General features: G+C 40.1%; 1 protein-coding gene across 2 annotated transcripts in view; it reads left to right on the plus strand.

Annotated features, from left to right (window-relative positions):
• Nucleotides 1–1385: 1385 nt before the first annotated feature.
• AFF2 (ALF transcription elongation factor 2) overlaps nucleotides 1386–21421 on the plus strand; it is a 411852-nt gene continuing 391816 nt past the window's right edge. For both annotated transcript variants that reach the window (XM_050964719.1, XM_050964720.1), the window contains exon 1: nucleotides 1386–1519. In XM_050964719.1, the coding sequence (XP_050820676.1) occupies nucleotides 1473–1519 (47 nt within the window). In that variant the 5' untranslated portion in view covers nucleotides 1386–1472. The remainder of the gene's footprint in view (nucleotides 1520–21421) is intronic.

Raw genomic sequence — 21421 nt, forward strand, 5'->3', positions numbered from 1 at the left:
GAAAGAAAAAAAATCCCACGTGCAAAGTAACCCTGGTGGAGAAAGATGGAGAAGAGGAAACACACAACAGATGTGAGTCACTACTTGGAAGTCAGTTTAGTACCATGGTGATGGGCACAGCCCTTGAGCAGTGGGCGGGTTATTCTGGGGATGCCCGTGTCTGAGTATGGTCTCTTTATCCCTGTCCATTTGGATGATAGGAAGGGGTCTACAGGAAAGTCTGCAGGAGACAGAGGGCTCCCTTCCAGGTCTTTTCACCGGTGGAGAAAGCTCCAATCTAGCATGCCACTTCCTATTTTTTCTTCAAGATTTGGATGTTTTTATCAAAGACAGGTGCTCGTTCAAACAGGAACTAACTCAGGGAAGTCCTACAGCTTGTGGTACACAGGAGGTCAATCTAGACTATCCCAGCGGTCCCTTCGGACTTTATAATCTATCCATCTCTTGCTCTTCCAACAGTGAGAGAGCAAGAAAGGCTCCTGTCAGAACCAGAGCTCATACATGGGTATCTCCTGGCTGGAACAAAGCCACAGGGATGGGGAAATGGGTGAACTTTCTGCCTCAGATGCTCCATGGGAGTCTGGGGCTAAGAGTGGGTCCTAGCTAACACCTGTGCAGTGCCCTGAGCGCAGGTACACCTCATCTCATTATTGTCCTCGCAGAGTCGTTGCCAGTTCTGCTTACTCTGGGGAGTCCATTATGACCAATTACATTCTAGGCAACATGTATATTTTTCTTCCACCCAAGGCCAGCCAGGACACTCTTAAAGTAGTGAGCTCGTTAGGCTGCGCACATGGAAGGCTGCAGCCCGTGGAAGGGGGATGCTGGAATGAGTGGGGCTGCGTGCATGGTCTCCTTGCTTCTTTGCAGCCCCTCTTTTCCAAGCCACTTCCATCTGCACCCCTGGAGAGGTAGGGGGTGTGTGTGTGTGTGTGTGTGTGTGTGTGTGTGTGTGTGTGTGTGTGTGTGTGTGTGTGTGTGTGTGTGTCAACCAGAGCCTTGCAGCCCACAAAGCCTGCAAAGAGCCACCAGCCCCTGTCCTCAGCGACCAGCCTCCTCTCCTTCCAACAGCTGATGGAAGCAGAGGAGGAGCCCAGAGCCCGTCAGGACGGTGGTTGTCAGCCTCTGCCAGATCCTAGCGAGGATAACGTGCTGGCTCCATGTCGTGGCTTCTGGCTGCCCAGGCTCCTCCCCTTGTGGTGTATGTGTGATGCTGCTGCCGCTGGTGCTGTGCCTGCCTCTCCCAGCCAGCTAGGCTGCTGGCGGCGGCCGGAGCGAGGAGCGGCGCGTTCTTCCCCGTGCGAGAAGCCTCCAGCCTGGCTTAGTGGGAGCCGCTGGGGGGGCGCGTGGGGGGGTGGGGAAGACAAGTCACCCTCTGCAATTACTGCCCATGCTGGCCGGCCACTTCTAGCCAGGCTGGGGAGGGCAGGGCACGGGGGGGACCAGTTCTGAGTCTCCCCCATCAGATCGTTATGGATCTATTCGACTTTTTCAGGGACTGGGACTTAGAGCAGCAGTGGTAGGTTTTGATTTTCTTTTAATCCCACTATTCGTCTCTCCCCTCTCTGTATTTTAGCCTTTGTTGGAAGGATAAAGCTCCCCCTCTCTCCTCCCCCCCAATCCTTGCTCACTTGCTTAAACCACCTATGGATTGTGGCTGGGTTGTGACTTGCTATCGGGAAGTGGGATGCGTGGCTGTGATGTACATGGACTTTTTCCTTTCCTTGTTTTGCTTATAATACTGTTGATGGTCCAAGTTGCAAGAGTCCAATGTAAACCGGGTGGAGGGGTTGCCATGCATTGATGTTAGGGAGGAGAGCCATGCATCCCCCTGCTCCTGTTGGGTTTTATTCATTAACCGCTTTGCATGCCTTTGACTGGCAGGGACACCTAGCATTTCCTTGGATCGATGGGTTAAGTTGGATAGATGGGTGGCTAAGCCTTGCAGCGTTTAAAACAACAGAAACCCAGCGAATGAAAGATGCAGCCTCCCCCCCCACACACCCCAAGATCGTGGCTTATCTAATGTACGGTTTACTGCTGGCAGTGACAGTATTCCCCCTCATTATGAGAAATGCCACTGTAGTTTCAGTGAATTGCACAGTTTAAGTATGGAGTTTTTTTGTTTTGTTTTTTGCTGCTGTCCTATTCATTGTAAAGCATGATTATTGAACTTAGTCTTAGAAGAGGAAAGATCAGTCCCAGGTGGTATATTATAATAGGTCTGAGTTTTTTGGGGGGGAGAACTTTTAGGTTTCATTGCTTTGCAAATGGGCACTCACCTTGGGAAGGTTGGTGCATCTCTCTAAAATACTGTAAACTTGCGAAAGAGTCAGTGTGGAGGAATTTTTTGGTGGGTGACCAGTAGCAGAAAAGTTGCTGTTTGTGTAGTATTTAACTTTTGTTGCTTCACATGGTCCCTTAATAAGAATATGATTTTTTTTGGTCTTTGTTAGGGCATAGTTAATGATTTATTTTTCTCTTCACTCAGAATAAATGAGTTGCTTTTTTCTTACCATGTCTGATTGGATTCAAAATTGGTTACTGGACGATTACATGTAGTTAGGCTAGCGTGCAGTTCGCCAACAAGGAAAGAGAATAAAATACTGTATTTGCACCCTTCATCTCTGAATGCCAAACAGACGTATATGCACGCTGCATATTCTGCACAAGGCTTCACTTTACTTTATTGATATTTTAAGCAATGCCTGTGAAAAAGAGCATATCTTTAGCTAATAGCCATCATTTTGCCAAACATATTGTAGCTGCTCTAGTTGAAAACCCAAGATAATCAGAACTCAAATACCTGTCACGTTTTATTTTACAGCAATTTACAGGTAAATCCTTGGAACCATAAATTACGCTATATCAATATTAATCTGTTAGCAGGCGTTTAGGATCTTGTGCTGTGTTTTACAAGCTCTGCATAAACCATCGCTTTCTGCATTAGATCGTTTAATAACCATGCTGTTGTTGTTTAAAAAGTAATAATCACAATAAAATTAGTGCTCAATTAAATATTATGCTCTGCACACTATCTTTACTCTGCGACACTAATTTATTTTGCAGACAACTGATAACGACTGTATTTCTATTCAAATAGTATTTGCATACAATTTGCCTAATTTATGGTGTGGGTAACATCATTAATTTAATAGAAGCTGTTACAACTGAATACGTGGGTGTAGTTCAAATACTGTGTACACTGCAGATATTGAGTTTTAATGTTTGTTTAATAACTTATTTTTTTCTGAATATGGTCTTATGTACATTTAGTGATGTTCCTCCCTTCCCTTCCCTCACAAGGAAGGAAAGTCTTGTGTCTCTGTCTTTGAATAAAATATTAATAATATATTTCCCCTTTGCTATGGTTGTCATTCACTTGACTTGTAGTGAAAATTATTGTTTTAAAAGAAATCTAATGTTCTTAACTCAATGGACCCTAACACATGTTCTACTTTATGACTGTGTTTATTTCTAAGCATTCTGCAGCTATGGAAACTCTCTATATTACATACTGTGTACTCTGTGGATGGATATGTACATGCACTCAGTTGGATTACGTACATGAGTATGGCAGGCTGGATTTGGCCCATATGTGTGTAATTTATGTACATGTATATGAAATAGTGTGTGTGTGAGAGAGAAAGATGCACTTGCAGCAGTAAGGCAAACTGGATTTAGCCCATAATTGTGTATGTGTGTGTGTGTGTGTGAGCACACATGTATACATATATGTAACACTATATAGATGTGGGTAATTATATGTATTGTATATGTGAACATAATTTCATTTATATTACCACTTGTCTTACTCAGGCAAGTAGTTCTATTGTGTGAGTAAAGAGCTGGATTTGGCCTATCAAAATACCTACATACAATTCTCTTGCATGTGCACACAATACAATGTGTGTGTGTGTCCATAAACACATAAAAAGTATTTCATAATTATTTATAAGGGCAATAAAGATCCAGTCGTGCGTTCCTTGCATGCCTAAAACTTTCATTGATCTCAGCTGGAGTTTTGGGCTACAAGGAAGGCAAAATCAAGTCCAAAGAGTGTGTGTGTAAATTATGTATTTAAACAAAGGGAGAGTACAAATATGACAGAGCATTAGTATTAACTAGTGAACTATGAAGATTGACAGTCGTTTGAATGGTCATATGTATGTGGCAGCACTCATGGAGGTGTGAAGGGTGTGAGCCTACCACTAATCATTTTGTCAGCAAATGACTCCAGAATATTTTGAAGCATCCCAGAAAATGCTATTTGCATTTTTATTTTCCCTCCATGGGAGGTATCTCTCTGTAGTAACTTCTCCTCAGCTACTATATCAAGAACTGTCAAAGCTGCAAAGTGTGCTGCCAGGGGACATGTTCTTAAAATCACTTGTGGCACTCAGCCCAATCAGTGGGAGATTTACCTGGATAAAAACTGCAGACCTTCACTCTCCAGTTATTAGAGCCCTCACAGTAGTCAGTAATGAGGCATTTTTGTGTAATTTAATAAAGAATTTAGTTGTTGGGTTCTTGTGGTTATTTCTATTTTGTTTTTAAATGTGATTCAGAGTTAATGAAATGTGCAGTGGAAGGTCAAAAGTGCCCCAGAGGCTATCACACCAGATTGCAGAAACAGGAGAATAAGAAAACAAAAACCACCACCCCCATTACACACACCCACCCACCTTGTATGCATCTAAACTCTGGCCCAGCTCAAGTCCATTCAGATTCCATAATGTTCGCCTGAGTTTACATTTAATATGCACCATTCTATGAGAGGAGAAGGGAAGGGAGAGAGCGATAATGAAAAACTTGACTGGCTGTGTGCACCAAGGAGACCATTTGCTGTTAAAAATCAAATTTCGTCTTTTAAATCATTTTCCACACTTGTCTGTGGTAACCAAGTAAATGAAATCTTGAAGTGTCCTGGGACCATGTGGCTACATTTGAACCTGCTTACTGAAGAAGGTGATGCTATTAATCAACTGCTAGCAAACAAAAACCAAAACCCCAGCCCAATAATCCCAGGATACAGAACCAGCCTTTCAACACTACAAATAACAAAGAGATACATTGGTTATGTTTTACTTATTGTCATTGTTGCTATTATTTTTAAGTCCTTCAAAAGGAGCTATATAAGAAGAAGTAATATTCTATAAGAAAGAAAAATGCACATTCAGGTATATAAAATTGCAAAAGGAAATAAAATCAGCAGGTAACAGTCTAGCAGAAGCTGCGTGGTTCTGATAAGGGAAGACTTCATGCTGCAGAGAAATGAGCCTCTTGTTTTTACTTTTTATTTTATGTATCACAAGTAGCCTAATTACAGCAAAACCAGCAAACTGCCAGTTATACAGGAAGAGGCTTAAACTCACTAAACTGTTATATAAATAGAAAGTTCAAAGGTCTGTTTGTGGCTGACAGAGCTGAGAACAGGCCATCTGTGGGCCAGGTTTCTCTGCAGTATGAATGCAAAAACATAGTGCATGCCACAGCAGCATGCACTTTCAACGTGTTTCCTCAACCTGGAGGGGGTGATCCTGCTCTCCAGACAAAGGTGAACTGTTTCAGTCTCAGCCTGTGACTTTTTGGGGGGTTATTTTATTTTATTTATTTATTTATTTATTTATTGCCATGTGCTGCTGGAGAAGAGCTTTTCAGTTACTGTTCTGTACACAGAGGTCTTTAATAGCTTGTTAAATAAAAAATCTTCTGAAGGTGGAAGCAGATTCTGAAGGGAATGTGTGAAATGGAGTAGATAGATCCTTTTATGAATTAGGATGATTTTTGTGGGAGTTTGAACAGGAAAAAAAAATTCTGAATGAGACGGTACAGGCTTTGATTTTTTTTGTCTTTTCCTGTTAGAAATATTAAAGTTGAATTGCATTTGTTTTCTGGATTTCTGTTACAAGCATCCCACAGTAATTCTTTTGAAAACATTTCATTTTCAGTTTGCTTTGAAAATGTCAGTGGATGAATTGTGGACTTTGGTAGGTGGGCGACAGGCTTTGGAAGCTGTCAAAACAAGCAGCTGTGAGAGACCAAAAATACACTTTGGGCCAAATCCAGCACTTCCATATATCCTGACTTACTAGAATTCTGCCCTGGTTTAAGAGTGTGGCCCTTTGTAAATCTTGAACTTGCATCCATCAGACGAGGAGAAATTATGATCACATTTGAGAAATCAGTTTAACAATGTGTGAATTGTTTTGCTAATGACTCATTCAAGAATTTAATGACTTTTTAAAATAGACAAATCTGGATGGAGAGCAACCATTTCAGCCATTCCAAAGCCAAACAGAAGTGCAAAGCGTTTGTATACCTTGCACGTGGATGCAAATTATATTGTTAGGTTTGGGATTTTTTTAAACAAAGATGACTTTTATAATGCAAGCCTTTCTAATGGGATCAGTCAAATGGTGCCTGTGCCTGCTGTCTGTGACAAAGAATGTCACTTCAGTTGGAATTTAAATAAATTATTTGATTGGAAAATGTGACCATTTTGTAAAGGATCCATTTAAATAAATATACAGAATGATCTGTTAGATGTGAACTGACGTTGGTGGTCTTCACTTCTCAGAACTGCTGCACTACTCTTCAATCCTAAGGGTGGCATAATGAAAGTAATTCTTGCACGGTTCCGGAACGCCTTGCGTAACCTGAATTTTGCATAAGTCGGAAACATATCTCCTACCACGAGTTTACTCATGTGCTTAAAATTAAGTGTGTGCTTGAGTGTTGAATTGAACCTTGTTCAGTCCGGAGACTGAGTCCAAAGAAGCAATTCTTTGTATGGTGCTTGCTGGAAGAAGTTGGTGCAATATTTTAATGTGGAGGTTTAGTGTATCTGTCTTTTTGCTTCAGTTTTACACTTGTTTGTCATGGTTGCACACATGACTGGCAGTCGGAACCAATGCAAATCTTAAAACTTTAAAAAGAACATCTTCTTAAGTAAATTGATTTAGAACATGCTGCAAGAGTGCTAGAGACTGGGCTATGATACCATGGTGGGGAGCATGCAATAAATGTCTACATATATCCAATCCTATAAAACCCAGGTATTTTAATTGAAGGGTCACATACAGAGAAGTTTTAGATGTAGTGGACTTGCAGGATTGGGCCCCTACATCCGTATTATACACTTCTAATCAATAAGTAATCAAACCCATCTATGTTTTCCTCAATATGGGCTTGATTCACACCCACTGAAATTAATAGAGAGTAGGCACTAGATTAGGCCTTATTATGGCCAAAAGATCTCATGAAATGCAGAACAACTGTCTAAGACCCTGATTCAGCCAGCTACTTAAGCACATGACTGACTCTAAGCATGTGAAAAGCCCCTTGGAAATCAGTGCTGAGATCTGGTTAATTTAAATTTTTAAACATTTTTTAAAATCTCTTCTCTCAATTGTGGTTTTAAAAGGTAAAATTTATGAAAAGAAGCCAGTAAATACCCTTGGAGAACTAAAACTTTGCAGCATCTTTAGTTTTTAAAAAGTTAAAAACCTCTGCATGTTTAATGTGGAAGGGAGCGAATCCCATAGCACATCCAGCTACCAGAACCAGACGTCCCATAAACTAGTTATAGTTTCACAGCAGTAACTGGACGGGAAAGATGCTTTGAACCTTTCATTATTCAAAGAATGTTCTCCATTAGTGCTTGGTAATCAAAATGGTTGTTTAATTTGTTTTAATATCTCTGGCCATGAACCCTCCGACATAATGATCAACTGGCAAATGGAGAAAACTAGAGATAAAAGGATGGCATAAAATGGAGTGGAGAAAAAGGAATGTGGGATCATGTCAGCAGGATTTTCAACTCCATTTCACAGAACTTTTTATGATATTTAATATTAAGTTTGCATTGTTAAACCAAGTTTGTGGGTAGTGATCTATGTCTGGGTGTCTACTCTGGAAAAATACTATGCTAGAATTTGATCCTTTAAAACAATAGAACGTATAGCGTTTACTACTGTGAGCTGCCCTTTGATTTCAATGGGACTACTTGTAATATACAGAACTACATGTAATAGAACAGGCTTGCAGGATTCAACTCGTAATGCTGAAAAATAATGTGGGGTTAGAAAGCGGACATGAGAGAGAACCAAGACTTCCCTCTGTTAACTTTCCAACTACTACAAATTGTATTTGATCAGGAAGGGGCTTTTTTTTCAACTTACATATAGCAGATTCACACCACGAATTATTATGACTGTTAAATAAAGTCTAGCTCAGTGTTTCTCAAAGCCGGTCCACGCTTGTTCAGGGAAAGCCCCTGGCAGGCGGGGCCGGTTTGTTTACCTGCCCCATCCACAGGTCCGGCCGATCGTGGCTCCCATTGGCTGTGGTTCGTTGCTCCAGACCAATGTGAGCTGCTGGAAGTGGTGTGGGACAAGGGATTTGCTGGCCGCCGCTTCCTGCAGCCCCCATTGACCTGCCGTGGTGAACCGCGGTCAGTGGGAGCCGCGATTGGCCGAACCTGTGGACACGGCAGGTAAACAAACTGGCCTGGCCCGCCAGGAGCTTTCCCTACAAAAGCGGCAACCCCAGTTTGAGAAACGCTGCTCTAGCCACTCATTTCTTCTGTAAAACTTTATAACATTTTAATTAGATTTTATATACATGTCCGAAGATTGACGAACTGTGCTCCACTGTGAAAGGCTGATTCTCTCACCAGTTGAATTTCTTTCTGTATGTGATCTGAGCTGCCAATTGATATCTATGGATTGTATTTTAAAAATCATCGAGGGGTCTTCACTGCAGAATTGAGGATCATATTGCAGCTAGAATCTGATAGTATCCTTGATGACAGTGAGAGTGTCATAGGAAAAAGTTCCTAACTGTCAGGTTGGTTAAACACTGGAATAAACTGCCTAGGGAGGTTGTGGAATCTCCATCTCTGGAGATATTTAAGAGTAGATTAGATAAATGTCTATCAGGAATGGTCTAGACAGTATTTGGTCCTGCTATGAGGGCAGGGGACTGGACTCGATGACCTCTCGAGGTCCCTTCCAGTCCTAGAGTCTATGAATCTATGAATCTATATATTGTATACAGTATGTACATTATGCTTAATTAGCAACAAAGGTCAATGACTGAAACTGATCTGTGACTCAGGTGCCATCCTGGTAGCTGGCAGTTACACTGAGGTGTGAATACGCCACTCATTATGTGTTTGCATAGGGGAGGAGTGTTAACAAACAGTAAAGAAGGAAAGGGGATAGCGATAACCAATTTAAAAATCATTCCTTCTGTCGGCAAACGTTATTACAGCAATTTGTATGTGGCTGTGGGTGCACAGGGTACTTCAAAATAAGTAAACTCTCTAGTTTTCATTGCTGTGAGCAGTTACTACTGAGCACAGTGCTTATTACTCAAGGTAATGATCACTTTATTCCGTAGTAAGAGTTTTCAGGATCTGGTCCTAGTTTAGTATTTTTCTTAGCAGAAATCCAACCTGTAGACCAGTACCCAGTGACCAGGCCAGCACCCTACTTAGTTAACAGTCTAAAGGTAGGATCAGGTAAATACATTACAATGTATGAGGGGGTAGCCATGTTAGTCTGTAGCCACAAAAAGAACAAGGAGTCCAGTGGCATTTTAAAGACTAACAGATTTATCTGGGCATAAGCTTTTGTGGGTAAAAAACCTCACTTCATCGGATGCACCATGTAGTAGGACACAATACAGGCTAAATTCATGGTGGCGTGTGGCTTTTACAAAAAGCACGCTTCCATATGGAATAGCATGTTTGCTGTCTAACACATTTTTTAGTCTCAAGTTAACAAATCGCTGTCTACTCATGTAACCTGGTGGCTTTATTGAAGAGAGGACCTCAGCCATAAATATTAGTTTGAACACCTGGCTTTTGGTTCATATGGTTTGGTTAGGCCAGGCCCAACAACTGTATTTTTAAACTGTTGTCTTAGAGACATTTCTTCTTACCTTTTACAGTGGTCTTTGCTTTACTAGCAAGCTCAAATAGCAGTAGAAAAAGGAAATAAAATCCTCGGAAAATGGGATTCCTTTAAACATAAAAACCAGGCAACTTTAAATTGTGATGAGATTGCAATTTCCCATTTTATTTTTGTGAGTCATGGCACAAGGGAAGCTGAGATGCTGCAGCAATATGACAATCATGTTTTTCTGTTACTTTCATTAGTTGCGTGTATATTTGAGAATATGGTAGTCAAGATTTTTCAGATGTGACTAGTTATAGGTGTCTCCATTTTTCAGGGCCTGAACGGAGAGAGAATTTCAAGGGGCTTGAAAATATTGGGGCTTGAAAGGCGTGAGCTCAGCACTTTCTGAACATCAGCCCTCTTTGAGTGTCTCAGGGTGGGCAACAAAATCACTAGTCACTTCTGAAAATCTTAGTCTGTTCTTAATACTGGGATTTTTTTCCCCAGTGTCTTTAATTTGACACGCTAACAAATATTCTTCCCAATGTTTCCTATCAGGTGCTGTGATCAGGAATGAGTCTCTTTATCTGTAAGTGTTAAAACTAATTTGTAAGGGTCCTGATCCAATCCCATTAAACACAATAGGAGTCTTTCAGTTGATTGTAATGGGCAGTGGACTAAGCCTTAGAATAGATGGTCCGTGGGAAGGTAGACTTTTAAGGGATGTGGTGCATATGCACCAAGCTGAACACTTTTGTAATCCTATGTGTGACTGAAGAATAGAAATTGGAGTTCATATTTACTCTAAAAGCAGCCTTTGATTTTGATGACTTTGTTTCAGGGTACTGTGCAAGGCCCATTCATTTCACTTGGCCTTTGAAGAGGAGTAGGTGGGCTGAGATTATGTGTGTGTGGGGGGGTGGGTATGTTGTAGGGAAGGGTGGTTTTGTAGCTAGGACTTTAGATTGGGACTCAGGAAATGTAAATTCAGTTAGCCAATGTGTGACCTTTAGGCAAGTGATTTAATCCCTCTGTGCCTTAGTTTCCTATCTGTAAAATGGGAATGATAATACTTAGTTCTTATAGTGCACTTCCCAGCAGTAGATCTCCAAGTGCTTTCCAAAGGTTGTAAGTATCATGGTCCCCATTTATACAGATGGGATAAACCGAGGCACAGAGAGGTGAAAGGATTTGCTGAAGGTCACACAGATGGCCAATGATAGAACCAGGAATAGAGCTGAGGTCTTCTGAATCCCAGTCCACTGCTCAGTCCATGCTGCCATGTTACTAATAGTACTCTCTACTGCACAAATGTGTTGTAGGAGAAATTCCTAAAAGTTCATGCAATGCTGAAATACTATGGCAGTGTGGGGCAAATAGGTACCTAAACAGATAAGCTAGCAGTAACAATGCATCTTATAAAAGAGAAGGCAGAATTCAGACTGAAGAGAATATATTCAAGGAAGAAAGATGAGAGAAGAAAAAACATAGTTGAGTGCATGGGCTATATAATATACACGTGACATGCATGTTTTATGTGGCCTGCGCTAACTTGGACAGTGAATGGCGGTACCTTTTTAAGGCAAGACAATTCTTTCTTGCCACCAGTCTTGTATGGACGTTTTTGATATGCTACTGTGGCTGAAGTAAATGACATGCATATGACACTTACTGAAAATTATATCCATTCTTTCTTCAAGCCAGCTGCCTTTGTTTCCGACAGACTTCTGCTTTGTCGGTTAACCTAGGGCTTGAGTTTTCTAACACATATTATTAGATGGAATATATTTTCTATTTATAACACTTGAGGATACTAACTACTGCATTGCATTTAGCAAGCATTAGCAAGAACAGTTTTTATGATATAATTAATATAGAAATTGCATATTACACTGCTCTACAGCCAAAATGCTTCTGAAATAAATGTAGTCCAACTTTACTAATTCTGGGTCACTGAGAACAAAAATGATGCTTAAAATTGTTGATTGGCTCTAGTTTTCAAGATATGCTATTGGGTCAGTATATATGACCCTTGACTTGGGAATGGCGGAGGATAAGTGAGTTATAAAGGGAAGGGATCTCAATTTAAACCAGAAATGACTAAAATACGTCTTTGACTGGATCTATGAATAAACCTATGACTGGGTTTGGACAGTACGTGCTTTTTAGGCAAAACAATGAATGATGCAATCTGAAGCTGGCATTGCGTCATACATGATCTGAATTGCATTATGTTATTCCTAGAAGTCATGGATGATGCAATTATAACGAAGCTTACGTCACTCTGCTGAACAAATTGCCCTATATCAGCTCTAGAAATCATACAGTGTCGTGCTCTCTTATTTGTCAGTGTTTGATTTTGCAAAGGAACACATTTCTGTTTAGCTAAAGTGAGCAGAGATGCCTCGTACTTGTGTGAACAGTGCAGATAACTTCTGCTATGTTTGTGGTGAAGTGACTTTTGCATCACAAAAGCGCAGTATAACCACTATGGTTAAGAAAGCCTATCACCTTTATTTTGGCTGCCAAATTGGAGATCAGGACAAGAGGTGGGCCCCACACATATGCTGCAAGACTTGTGCAACAAATCTTCACCAGTGGTTGAACAGGAAAAGGAAATCTATGCCTTTTTCAGTGCCAATGATTTGGAGAGAGCCAACAGATCATACCAGCAATTGCTACTTCTGCATGGTGCCTCCAGTTGGGAAAGGTGTGTCAAAGAAGAAAAAGTGGACTATGCATTATCCAAACATTCCATCAGCTATACGCCCCGTACCCCACGGAGAAGGACTGCCGGTTCCTGATGCACCAAAATCATTCTCACTTGAGTCAGATGAGGAAGAGGAAGAGGATGAAACTTCTGGTCCTGAACCATCAATGTCACAGGACCCACATTTTCTCCCATCCTCCTCCTCTGAACCACAACTCCTAACACAAGGTGAACTGAATGACCTTGTCAGGGATTTGGAACTATCCAAGAGTAAGGCAGAGCTGTTGGGCTCCAGACTACAGCAGTGGAATCTCCTGGCAGGCTATCAGGGCAAATGGAGCCCATCAATGCTTGCAGACTATTGCTGGACAGTGACAAGAGATGCTCCATTTCATGAATACAAGAGACAAGCCAAGAAGCACCGAGTAGACACTGAATAGGACTAAACTATGTACATAATAGTTTTTGCCTTTTGTTTCATAATAAATTGTATTTATATAACCCTTTTGCTGATTTTTAAAGTGTTACATAAACAGGACAGATGAAATATTATCATGTAAAGCAACCATAAACACATGAAAAGACCTAGGTTTACAATTTATGATTAAAACTCTACTATCTACACAATATATAGACATAAAATGTAAAAACTTAAATATCTTAGAAACAGTAGCCAATCAGTTGTTTTAATTGTCATATTTGAATTCAGCACATCAAAATACATAATAAATACCACATTTTATCTCTGAAGCAGACGACTTCTCAAAATTGTAGACCAGTGTTATTAATCATACAAAAATTATTAGTGAGGTTTCCCCACATGATTATAAGGAAAAGATGCAGCAAATGTTTCTGTGGTCTTCATCTGTATCCCAAAAGAGTAGGAGAAGTTTTGAAATTTGCAAATGCAGTTTAAATTCATTACTTTTATATATAGTATATTTCTAAAATTAAAACTAAGATAGGCTTTTAGTGCAGGGAATGCATTTTGGTAGATACCAAGAATATAATTCTGAGATATTTGGGGAGACCATTGAGAGCATATTTACCCATAATCATCTTCATGTGCCCATGGTGTAACTGCATTTAGGCCAGTGGAGTTGCACTAAGAAGCTGTTTCAAAGGCTATTGAAGATGATGTACATTTTCCATTCACTTCAGTGGACTCTGATCAGGCCCTAGGAGTCTCAGATCTTTGGACTTGTTCACCCCTGCCAATGGGAAATCATCTTCAGCACCAGTAGATCCCTGGCACCTCACCCCCTATTCTTACCCCCATGCCCCTCATAACACCATGGGAGCTGAGCTGCAGTCTTTCCTTGTTGTACCTTCCTTTTCTCTCCTGTCTCTCTTTATGGGGGGAAGGGCTTTCCCTCTCTTGGGGGTGGTGATTGTGGAAAGGGCTATAGTGTCTGAAGACCAGGGAGGAAAAACTGATCTTGCTACAATCTGTTTCTATCCAGCCACTGGCCTGGCTGACCACTCCTCCATAGCCTTGCCATTCTCCATCCTCTATCCCTGTTGGATTCATAGGACCAGGAAGAGAAGGCAATACTTCTGTGGAGGTGGCTGACCCTCCTCAAGGTTCCCCACATGAGGATTGGAAGATCTGCACATGGAGGGTCCCCTTTGCATCCAGACAAGGGTGCACGATTGGACCCTGTTACTAGACAGCAACAATTACATATGATGATAGACGTTAGAGTAGAAAAATACCCATTAGTTCATCCATCTCCAGCCCATGTCAAGCTAGCACGATCTGGGTGGCTAAAGTACATTTTCTAACCCTTCAGAGCCTGATCCTGTTGTCATTACTTATGGAGATGGGTCCCATAGTATGTAACTCACACAGAGAAGCATCCAACAGATGTGGCTGGATCTTGCATAAATTACACAAATTAGCACAGGAATGGTATATTTTGAAGATATAGCAGAGCTACATGGGGAACCCTACATTCAGAATGAACCCCTATTGTAAATACATAATTTAAGTGCATTCTGTTAGCTGCATTTCAGCCAGAAGAATCCTATGGTTTGTTTGTTTTTTCTTTTTTTAACAATTCTCACTTGTGTAAGCTTGCACAATCTGACTGCAAATTCAGCTGCAAATGATTAGAGGGCTCATCAAAACTGAGGCAGACTGGTGTGTTTGGTTAAGATTTAACATCTTTCTAAGTAATTGTAATGTAATGTCTGTGTATAGTCTGTCTATGGAAAGAAAGGAACATAAATGATGCAGTTCTATTGCATCAGGGGTTTTGCAAACAATTTACTGTTAGTCATAGATCTGAAGCAAAGGAGAAAGGATTGATAAACCTATTCCAAAGGGCTAGAAAAGTTAAAGTGAATTCTAAATGTAGATTAGGAGCAAACCATGACAGCCAAGCCAGCATTACCTCAGTTGATTAATTTATAAGGATACTGGTCAATGATTTTAACCAAAAGCTATGCATAGTAGAATCCTAATGGGATCTGTCTGTTAAGATTACATAAAGTAGAGCATTTGATTTATTTCATAGTTTTCCAAAGCTCCACTTTAACTTCATACAAATAATGCATTAGTCACACTGGATAAACTGGCATATTGAATCAAGTTGTGATTTTGTCTGCTTCTCATAATCTGATTTTATAAAGGATTAAATCTGTTTTAGTAGTTTATTCATATCATAAAAGAGATTGTTGGTTGAATGAAATCTTTACATCTGCCACTTTCTATCTCATTAGAAAAGACCCTTATTTTCTTCTAGTCTGTTCTTATCCCCAAGAGTGTCTCTCTCTCTGTGTATATATTTTCTGTACATGTTTGTGTATTATAATGGCACTGTATTTGCAAAAATGTGGTTAAGGTGACATCATTATTTCTAGTTTTGGGCTCGGGGATTGTATCAATCTAAGCCTGTAAATATTCACTTTAGGCTAAAACCTGACAACGTATCCACCCAGGAACAAATGAGATGTGTGTGTAATTTTTTTTTAATGGGTTTTACATTTGCTAACCCATATGGCATTCTGTGCCCACGGGAAGGAGATTGTGCCTCCAGTGTTGCTCCTCTCCATCCTGGTAGTTTTACTAGGCCCTCCTGAGAAGTGAAGGCATAGTATTAGTTAGCCGAGCCATTCTCGCCACTTATCTTATCATCAGAGAGGAAACTGTGAGAAACGGTCTTTCCAAAGGCATTGGTCAGAGGTTTTTCACCTGTCTTGTTGCCGTTGAGCACCTGCTCCATCGGACATCATGGTATCAATGAACCTGTTTTAGGGAGTACAAAAATATAGGAGAATATATATCTTCTCTTTTTTAAAATGTGATTCTTTGTGCTTAAATAACTAGAAAGTGAAATTAGATCGATTTGGATCATGATCGATGATCCATGTGATCAATATGGACAGAGTCACGCAGTTGTGTATGTCTGTGTGCATCTTGTCACTCATTTAATCACATTTAAGTGGGCATGTATTATAGAAAAATGTACATAAGTATATTTATATATGATACGGACCAGCCACAGATGTGCACAAATACTGATTTGCATGCGTGCATTAGGTGATTTACCCATGTGAATTTGAAAATTTGGACTGTGTGTGTGTAAGAGAATAAATACATGATGGCATTCAGCTTGGAAAAGAGACGACTAAGGGGGGATATGATAGAAATCTATAAAATCATGACTGGTGTGGAGAAAGTAAATAAGGAAGTGTTATTTACTCCTTCTCATAACACAAGAAGTAGGGGCCACCATATGAAATTAATAGGCAACAGGTTTAAAACAAACAAAAGGAAATATTTTTTCATACAACGCACAGTCAGTCTGTGGAACTCCTTGCCAGAGGATGTTGTGAAGGCCAAGATTGTAACAGGGTTCAAAAAAGAACTAGATAAGTTCATGGAGGATAGGTCCATCAATGGCAATTAGCCAGGATGGGCAGGGATGGTGTCCCTTAGCTCTGTTTGCCAGAAGCTGGGTATGGGTGACAGAGGATGTATCGTTTGATTATTACCTATTCTGTTCATTACCTTTGGGGCACCTGGCATTGACCACTGTTGGAAGACGGGATACTGAGCTAGATGGACCTTTGCTCTGACCCAGTATGGCCGTTCTTATTCAGTGGCATAAAAATTTATAGCACATAAGAGCCACTGACCTCCCCTCCTCTTCCAAAAAAGCAGCCCTGGTTCATCAAGGTATGTAAGCATATGCATAACTTTAAATATGAGGATACTCATTTTCTTCAGTGGAACTAATCCTATGCTTAAAATTATGCATGTGCTGGTGTACTTTACTGACCTAGGGCCAAAAGGGGCAATAGTGTTTGGAAAAGGTGTATAGTATGTTGGGTGTGAGCTGTCATTATGACTGTGGGGGGAGTTGTTTTTGTGTATCCTATAAAAGGCTGAAGTTTCCTCACTCCCTTGTGTGCACACCCCAGAGATCTATAGTTGCTTCTGTCTTTGAGTTTTCATTTCCACCCATTTTTATTCAGTCCCATAAACCATGTAGGGCCAGATTCTGCCACCCCGGCTTCTCATAGAGTAAGGCGCTAACAAGTGTGAGCAAGGGTGGCAGCTTCTGGCCCCTTATTAGTTGCTCTTTTAGTCAGAGAAGCATGTTAGCATTCTGAGAACTTCCTGAGATGAAACACCAAGATCTTCATTCAGATTTTCTTTTGTCGATGGATGTTGCATTTTGATTGGACCCTGGCTTCTGGTTGTGACCCACGTTCAAGCATACCTGGAATCTGAATGGGTATTTTGATCTGAAATTTGAAGTTTTCCTCCTCTCTGTAAAAGGCTGATCTAAGAGGCTGCATCCAAATATTCAGGAACTTCAGTGGTGTTGAAATCTAGTCCCCCGACCCTCCTTTGGGAATTGCACAGGTAGACGTGTGGAGGCCACAGAAATCAGAGGAGCGCTGCAAGATTCCATCCACTCTTGAGTGCAGGATTGGGACCGAATGTTGATTTAAATTGTGTAATTTGGGCCCATCTCTGATTCCAGCCAGGCATTTTGAAGACAGGACAATACAAAAACCAACTAATCCTATGTAGTATTTTTCCTGAAGGTTCATTGGATCGGATTAGATCATTTGCCTTTTGCCTGAGTTGGCCATCTTTTTAGGAGACAGTAATGCTTTTGCTGCTTGACAGAGCTAAGTCCTTTTTGCTTTAATTGTGTTTTTGTTGAAACCGGGAAGATACATGTGGCTTTTCATAAGTGTGTTTTTAGTTGTTAGCAAATTCCCATGATATGGAACATTTATTTAAAGGACAGCAGTGTTTGCTGAAGCATAGGAGCTTCCGTGGCTCCCAGATTTGGGGCCAATTGTGTGGCGAGTGTGAATTGGTTTGTATGGTCAGGGAATTGGTTTCCATTTGCAGCTGGTGAATGAACAGCACCCTTAATTTTCAGTTAACCGGAGCGGGCCTTTATAGTGGCTTTACATTAAATAATGTATTTTATTTCATTTATGTTTCTGATCTTGCATTAAATATATGTAGTTGAAGAACCTGGAACTAGTAATATAAGTCGTAAATGCCAGCACTATGTTGCACCCTATTCTCTGGATTTATACACATTTTCAGATGCCAGGGATGTCAATTGGGCATATTGTGTGAGCCGTATATTCTCTTTTTTTAAGGCTTATCGACTGCAAAACTACTTTAATATAAAATTATTTTAAAACTAAGAAAGCATTCATTGTTTTTGAATGTTGTAACATAAGCTACATTTTGTATGGGTAAAAGCAAGGAGCTACAGAAATTAGGCAGAGTGCTGGCTGCTTTCTAGTAATACGAGTAGTTATCAAAACTATTATGCAGTAATAAAAAGTGGACTAGTGCAAAGTTCTGTTGGTTAGTTCACAAATTATCCTCTGTGCTTGGCCCTGTCTGATGGTCGATGCAACAGACACAGCATTCGTATTTAAATATGATAGAACAGAGCCTCGCTGTGCATTTTCTGTGAAAAGCAGTGACTGTAGCAGCTCTGAATAAACAGAAAATGGCCTTTTATGGGCAATTCGTTGTATTTTATTTGGCAGCTGTTTCTCTTTAATAGGAATTTTTCAGTGGTATTTATTGTATTTTGTGCTGGTAGAGGGGGAGAGCTGGAGCAGCAAATTCCCAAGATTTGAGCAGCTTTTATGTGTTTTTCTCGTTTTGAACAATAGGAAAATATTGCTGTATTAATTACTGTTGTGCCTTATTGGCAAAAATAAAGATATCCTATGGTATGAAATTACTAATATGAGCAAAGCTTTGATTTTCTCATTAGCTCAGGGTATTTTGCATCTGTTCTGGTTCACGAGCTCATTGTCGGCATTTAAATAATAAATAGTAATTATGACTTGGTAATGACTAATAATAATAAAAATAAGTAGGCATTTGAGTGTGCATGCAGTCAGGCATGCTTCCATGTTTATCAATAGGTAGGATTGGCGGTCCCTCAAAATGAGCCATTTCAATGTGCACATTCACACTTTCTTAGATCATTGCACAACTTACATCTCCATTGCAGTGACGGCATGTAGATGAGCTATGTACAAGCACTCTCATCTTTGCATGTCAGGAGTGAAACATTAAGGTTCTCACTTGAAATGGAAAATGTATATTCCTTACACTTAGGGGTGCGTGTGTGCGTGCGTGTGTGTGTGTGAATAGACCTTTCGATATATCATTGTTCTGAATTCATGAAAACATCAAAGCTTTGAATTTTCCTACCACAGCCTTTCAAGCACAGTTTTAGAAAAGTCACCCAAAAGCACCTTCCCTAGTTCAGCTCAATTTGTGTCAATTTCCCCATTTCTATAGATTCTACTACAAAAACAGATGCATTAAAGTAGTGTTAGGAGTCTATCTTAAACATACAAAAGCGAGGGAATCTCAAGTTAAGGCTCAAAAACCAAATCTGCTGTCAATTTATAATGCTCTCTGTCATGTCTGTTAGGACATATGCAGGTATGATGTACGATGCATAAACTTCAGACTTTTGCAATTTGTAAGTGATGCTGGACAAATTAAGGACAATGCCTGCCTGCATTTGAACCCTTCACCTTGAATTTTTGGGCCATTATGGGAGAATAGGTAGAGACTCCATAGTTAAAGTGATGGTATGTTTCTCTAACTGCCCTGATATTAGCTTTCACCCCCAATTTAGTTTTGACTAGCAACACTGGTTTGGCCTGAACGTTTCTAGGTGTATTCTGTGGGCAATGGCAAATGTAATTCAAAGCCTGAAAAAAATAAAATCAACAACTAGAGTCTAAATTTCAGGTATTAAAACATGTCTCTGTCTGTAATTCTGACATTTATATGCCTCTGTAGCTGAAAGAAAATCAGGTCACTCTTATCTGGGAACCTGAATTTGTGAGTCTAACTTCAGGTACCCAAATTTGGAAATTGTGGCCAAAATGCCTAACATTTTTGGGTGTTTTTAGCTACAGATCATCTTGCTTGTAAAAATGTTGAACTTTACATGCAATTAAATGCCATTAAAATCTAGAATAATTTAAAAATTGGCTTATTTATGAAAATTGGCCGTATCGATCAGCAGAGTGATTCTTGCTTTAAGAAAGACTGCATGATGGGTGCTTTTATAAAGTCCTTCTAGGGCAAGGGGAAGCAGAAGGCTTTTTTAAAAATTGATTAATATTATTTCTTGTTCTAACAGCCTCTCAATTCTTATGGCACAAATAGTGTGTTTAAAAAAACAAAAACAAGCCAAAACAAAAAAACCCCACAAGAACTTGTTCTTGTCTTGAAGCAAAACAGTTTGGCAGTAGCTAAAGCCAACAGAAATCAGTAAAGCAAGTAGATTATCAGCACATGACCCGAAACGTTCTTAAAGTGATCTGTGAATGGCCACTACCCTAAATCTGCTTCTTGTCATAGTAATTTGTCTGGCTTAAGGGGGAAGTGGGTCTCCTTGGCAATACAAGAGTAAGTGGATGACCATGTAAGATCAGATAGAAGTCTCTGGCAGTAACGCTAGCACCACAACAAAGCAATTCTTTGACACCGTTTCTGCTGCCGCCACTGCTGTTAATAAGTGTGCTAATTATCATGAACCTGATAAGGCTTATATTAATTGTCTGGATTAAATGTAAATTCTAGTTAAATAGAGAATAGTTTAACAGTCTTGACCGGTGTGGGTTTGCCTCGCTGCTGTTTTCAATGTAAAAACATGTATTTAAAACCTTTTTAAAATAATCATCTCTCTTTTTAACCCTTTCAGCAGATTTAGGGAGGGTTTTTAAACCTGTTCAATACCTAACAGTCCTCCTAACATTGTCAATATATCCCCCGACTCCCCCATATTCCAAGAAATGATTTTCTGTTTGTGTAGTGAAATACAGTATGTAGCCCCAGCATTTCCAATGGATATAAAGAACCCAGCAGTGAGTTTGGACTCATGCTTCTTGGGGTTACGTGTGCATTATCATAGTGCCAGGTAAGCTCTTTGGATCAGGGACTATTATTTACCATATGTTTGCACAATGCGTAGCACAATTGGGCCTAAGATGTCTGGCCTCTAGGCACTATCACAATATAAATATTAACTAATAATTTAGTACTGAAGAAAATAATGCCTGGTCAATCTACAATGGTTGCCATTGGCTAGAGCTGGAGTTTTGGTTAGAGCAGACTTCTTGGTTCTGTTCCTAATTCTACTTCTGACAGTGTGGTAGGTACGTCGCTTAATAATGGATATTATTGTATCCATGTTGCATCTGTCTGGGGGTGTTGCAAGCATTCGTTAATTAATACTTAATACATTTTAAACTAAGTTCATGTCAATACAAAATAATA

Source organism: Gopherus flavomarginatus, chromosome 8 (assembly GCF_025201925.1).
Source record: "Gopherus flavomarginatus isolate rGopFla2 chromosome 8, rGopFla2.mat.asm, whole genome shotgun sequence".
Lineage (NCBI taxonomy): Eukaryota > Metazoa > Chordata > Testudines > Testudinidae > Gopherus > Gopherus flavomarginatus.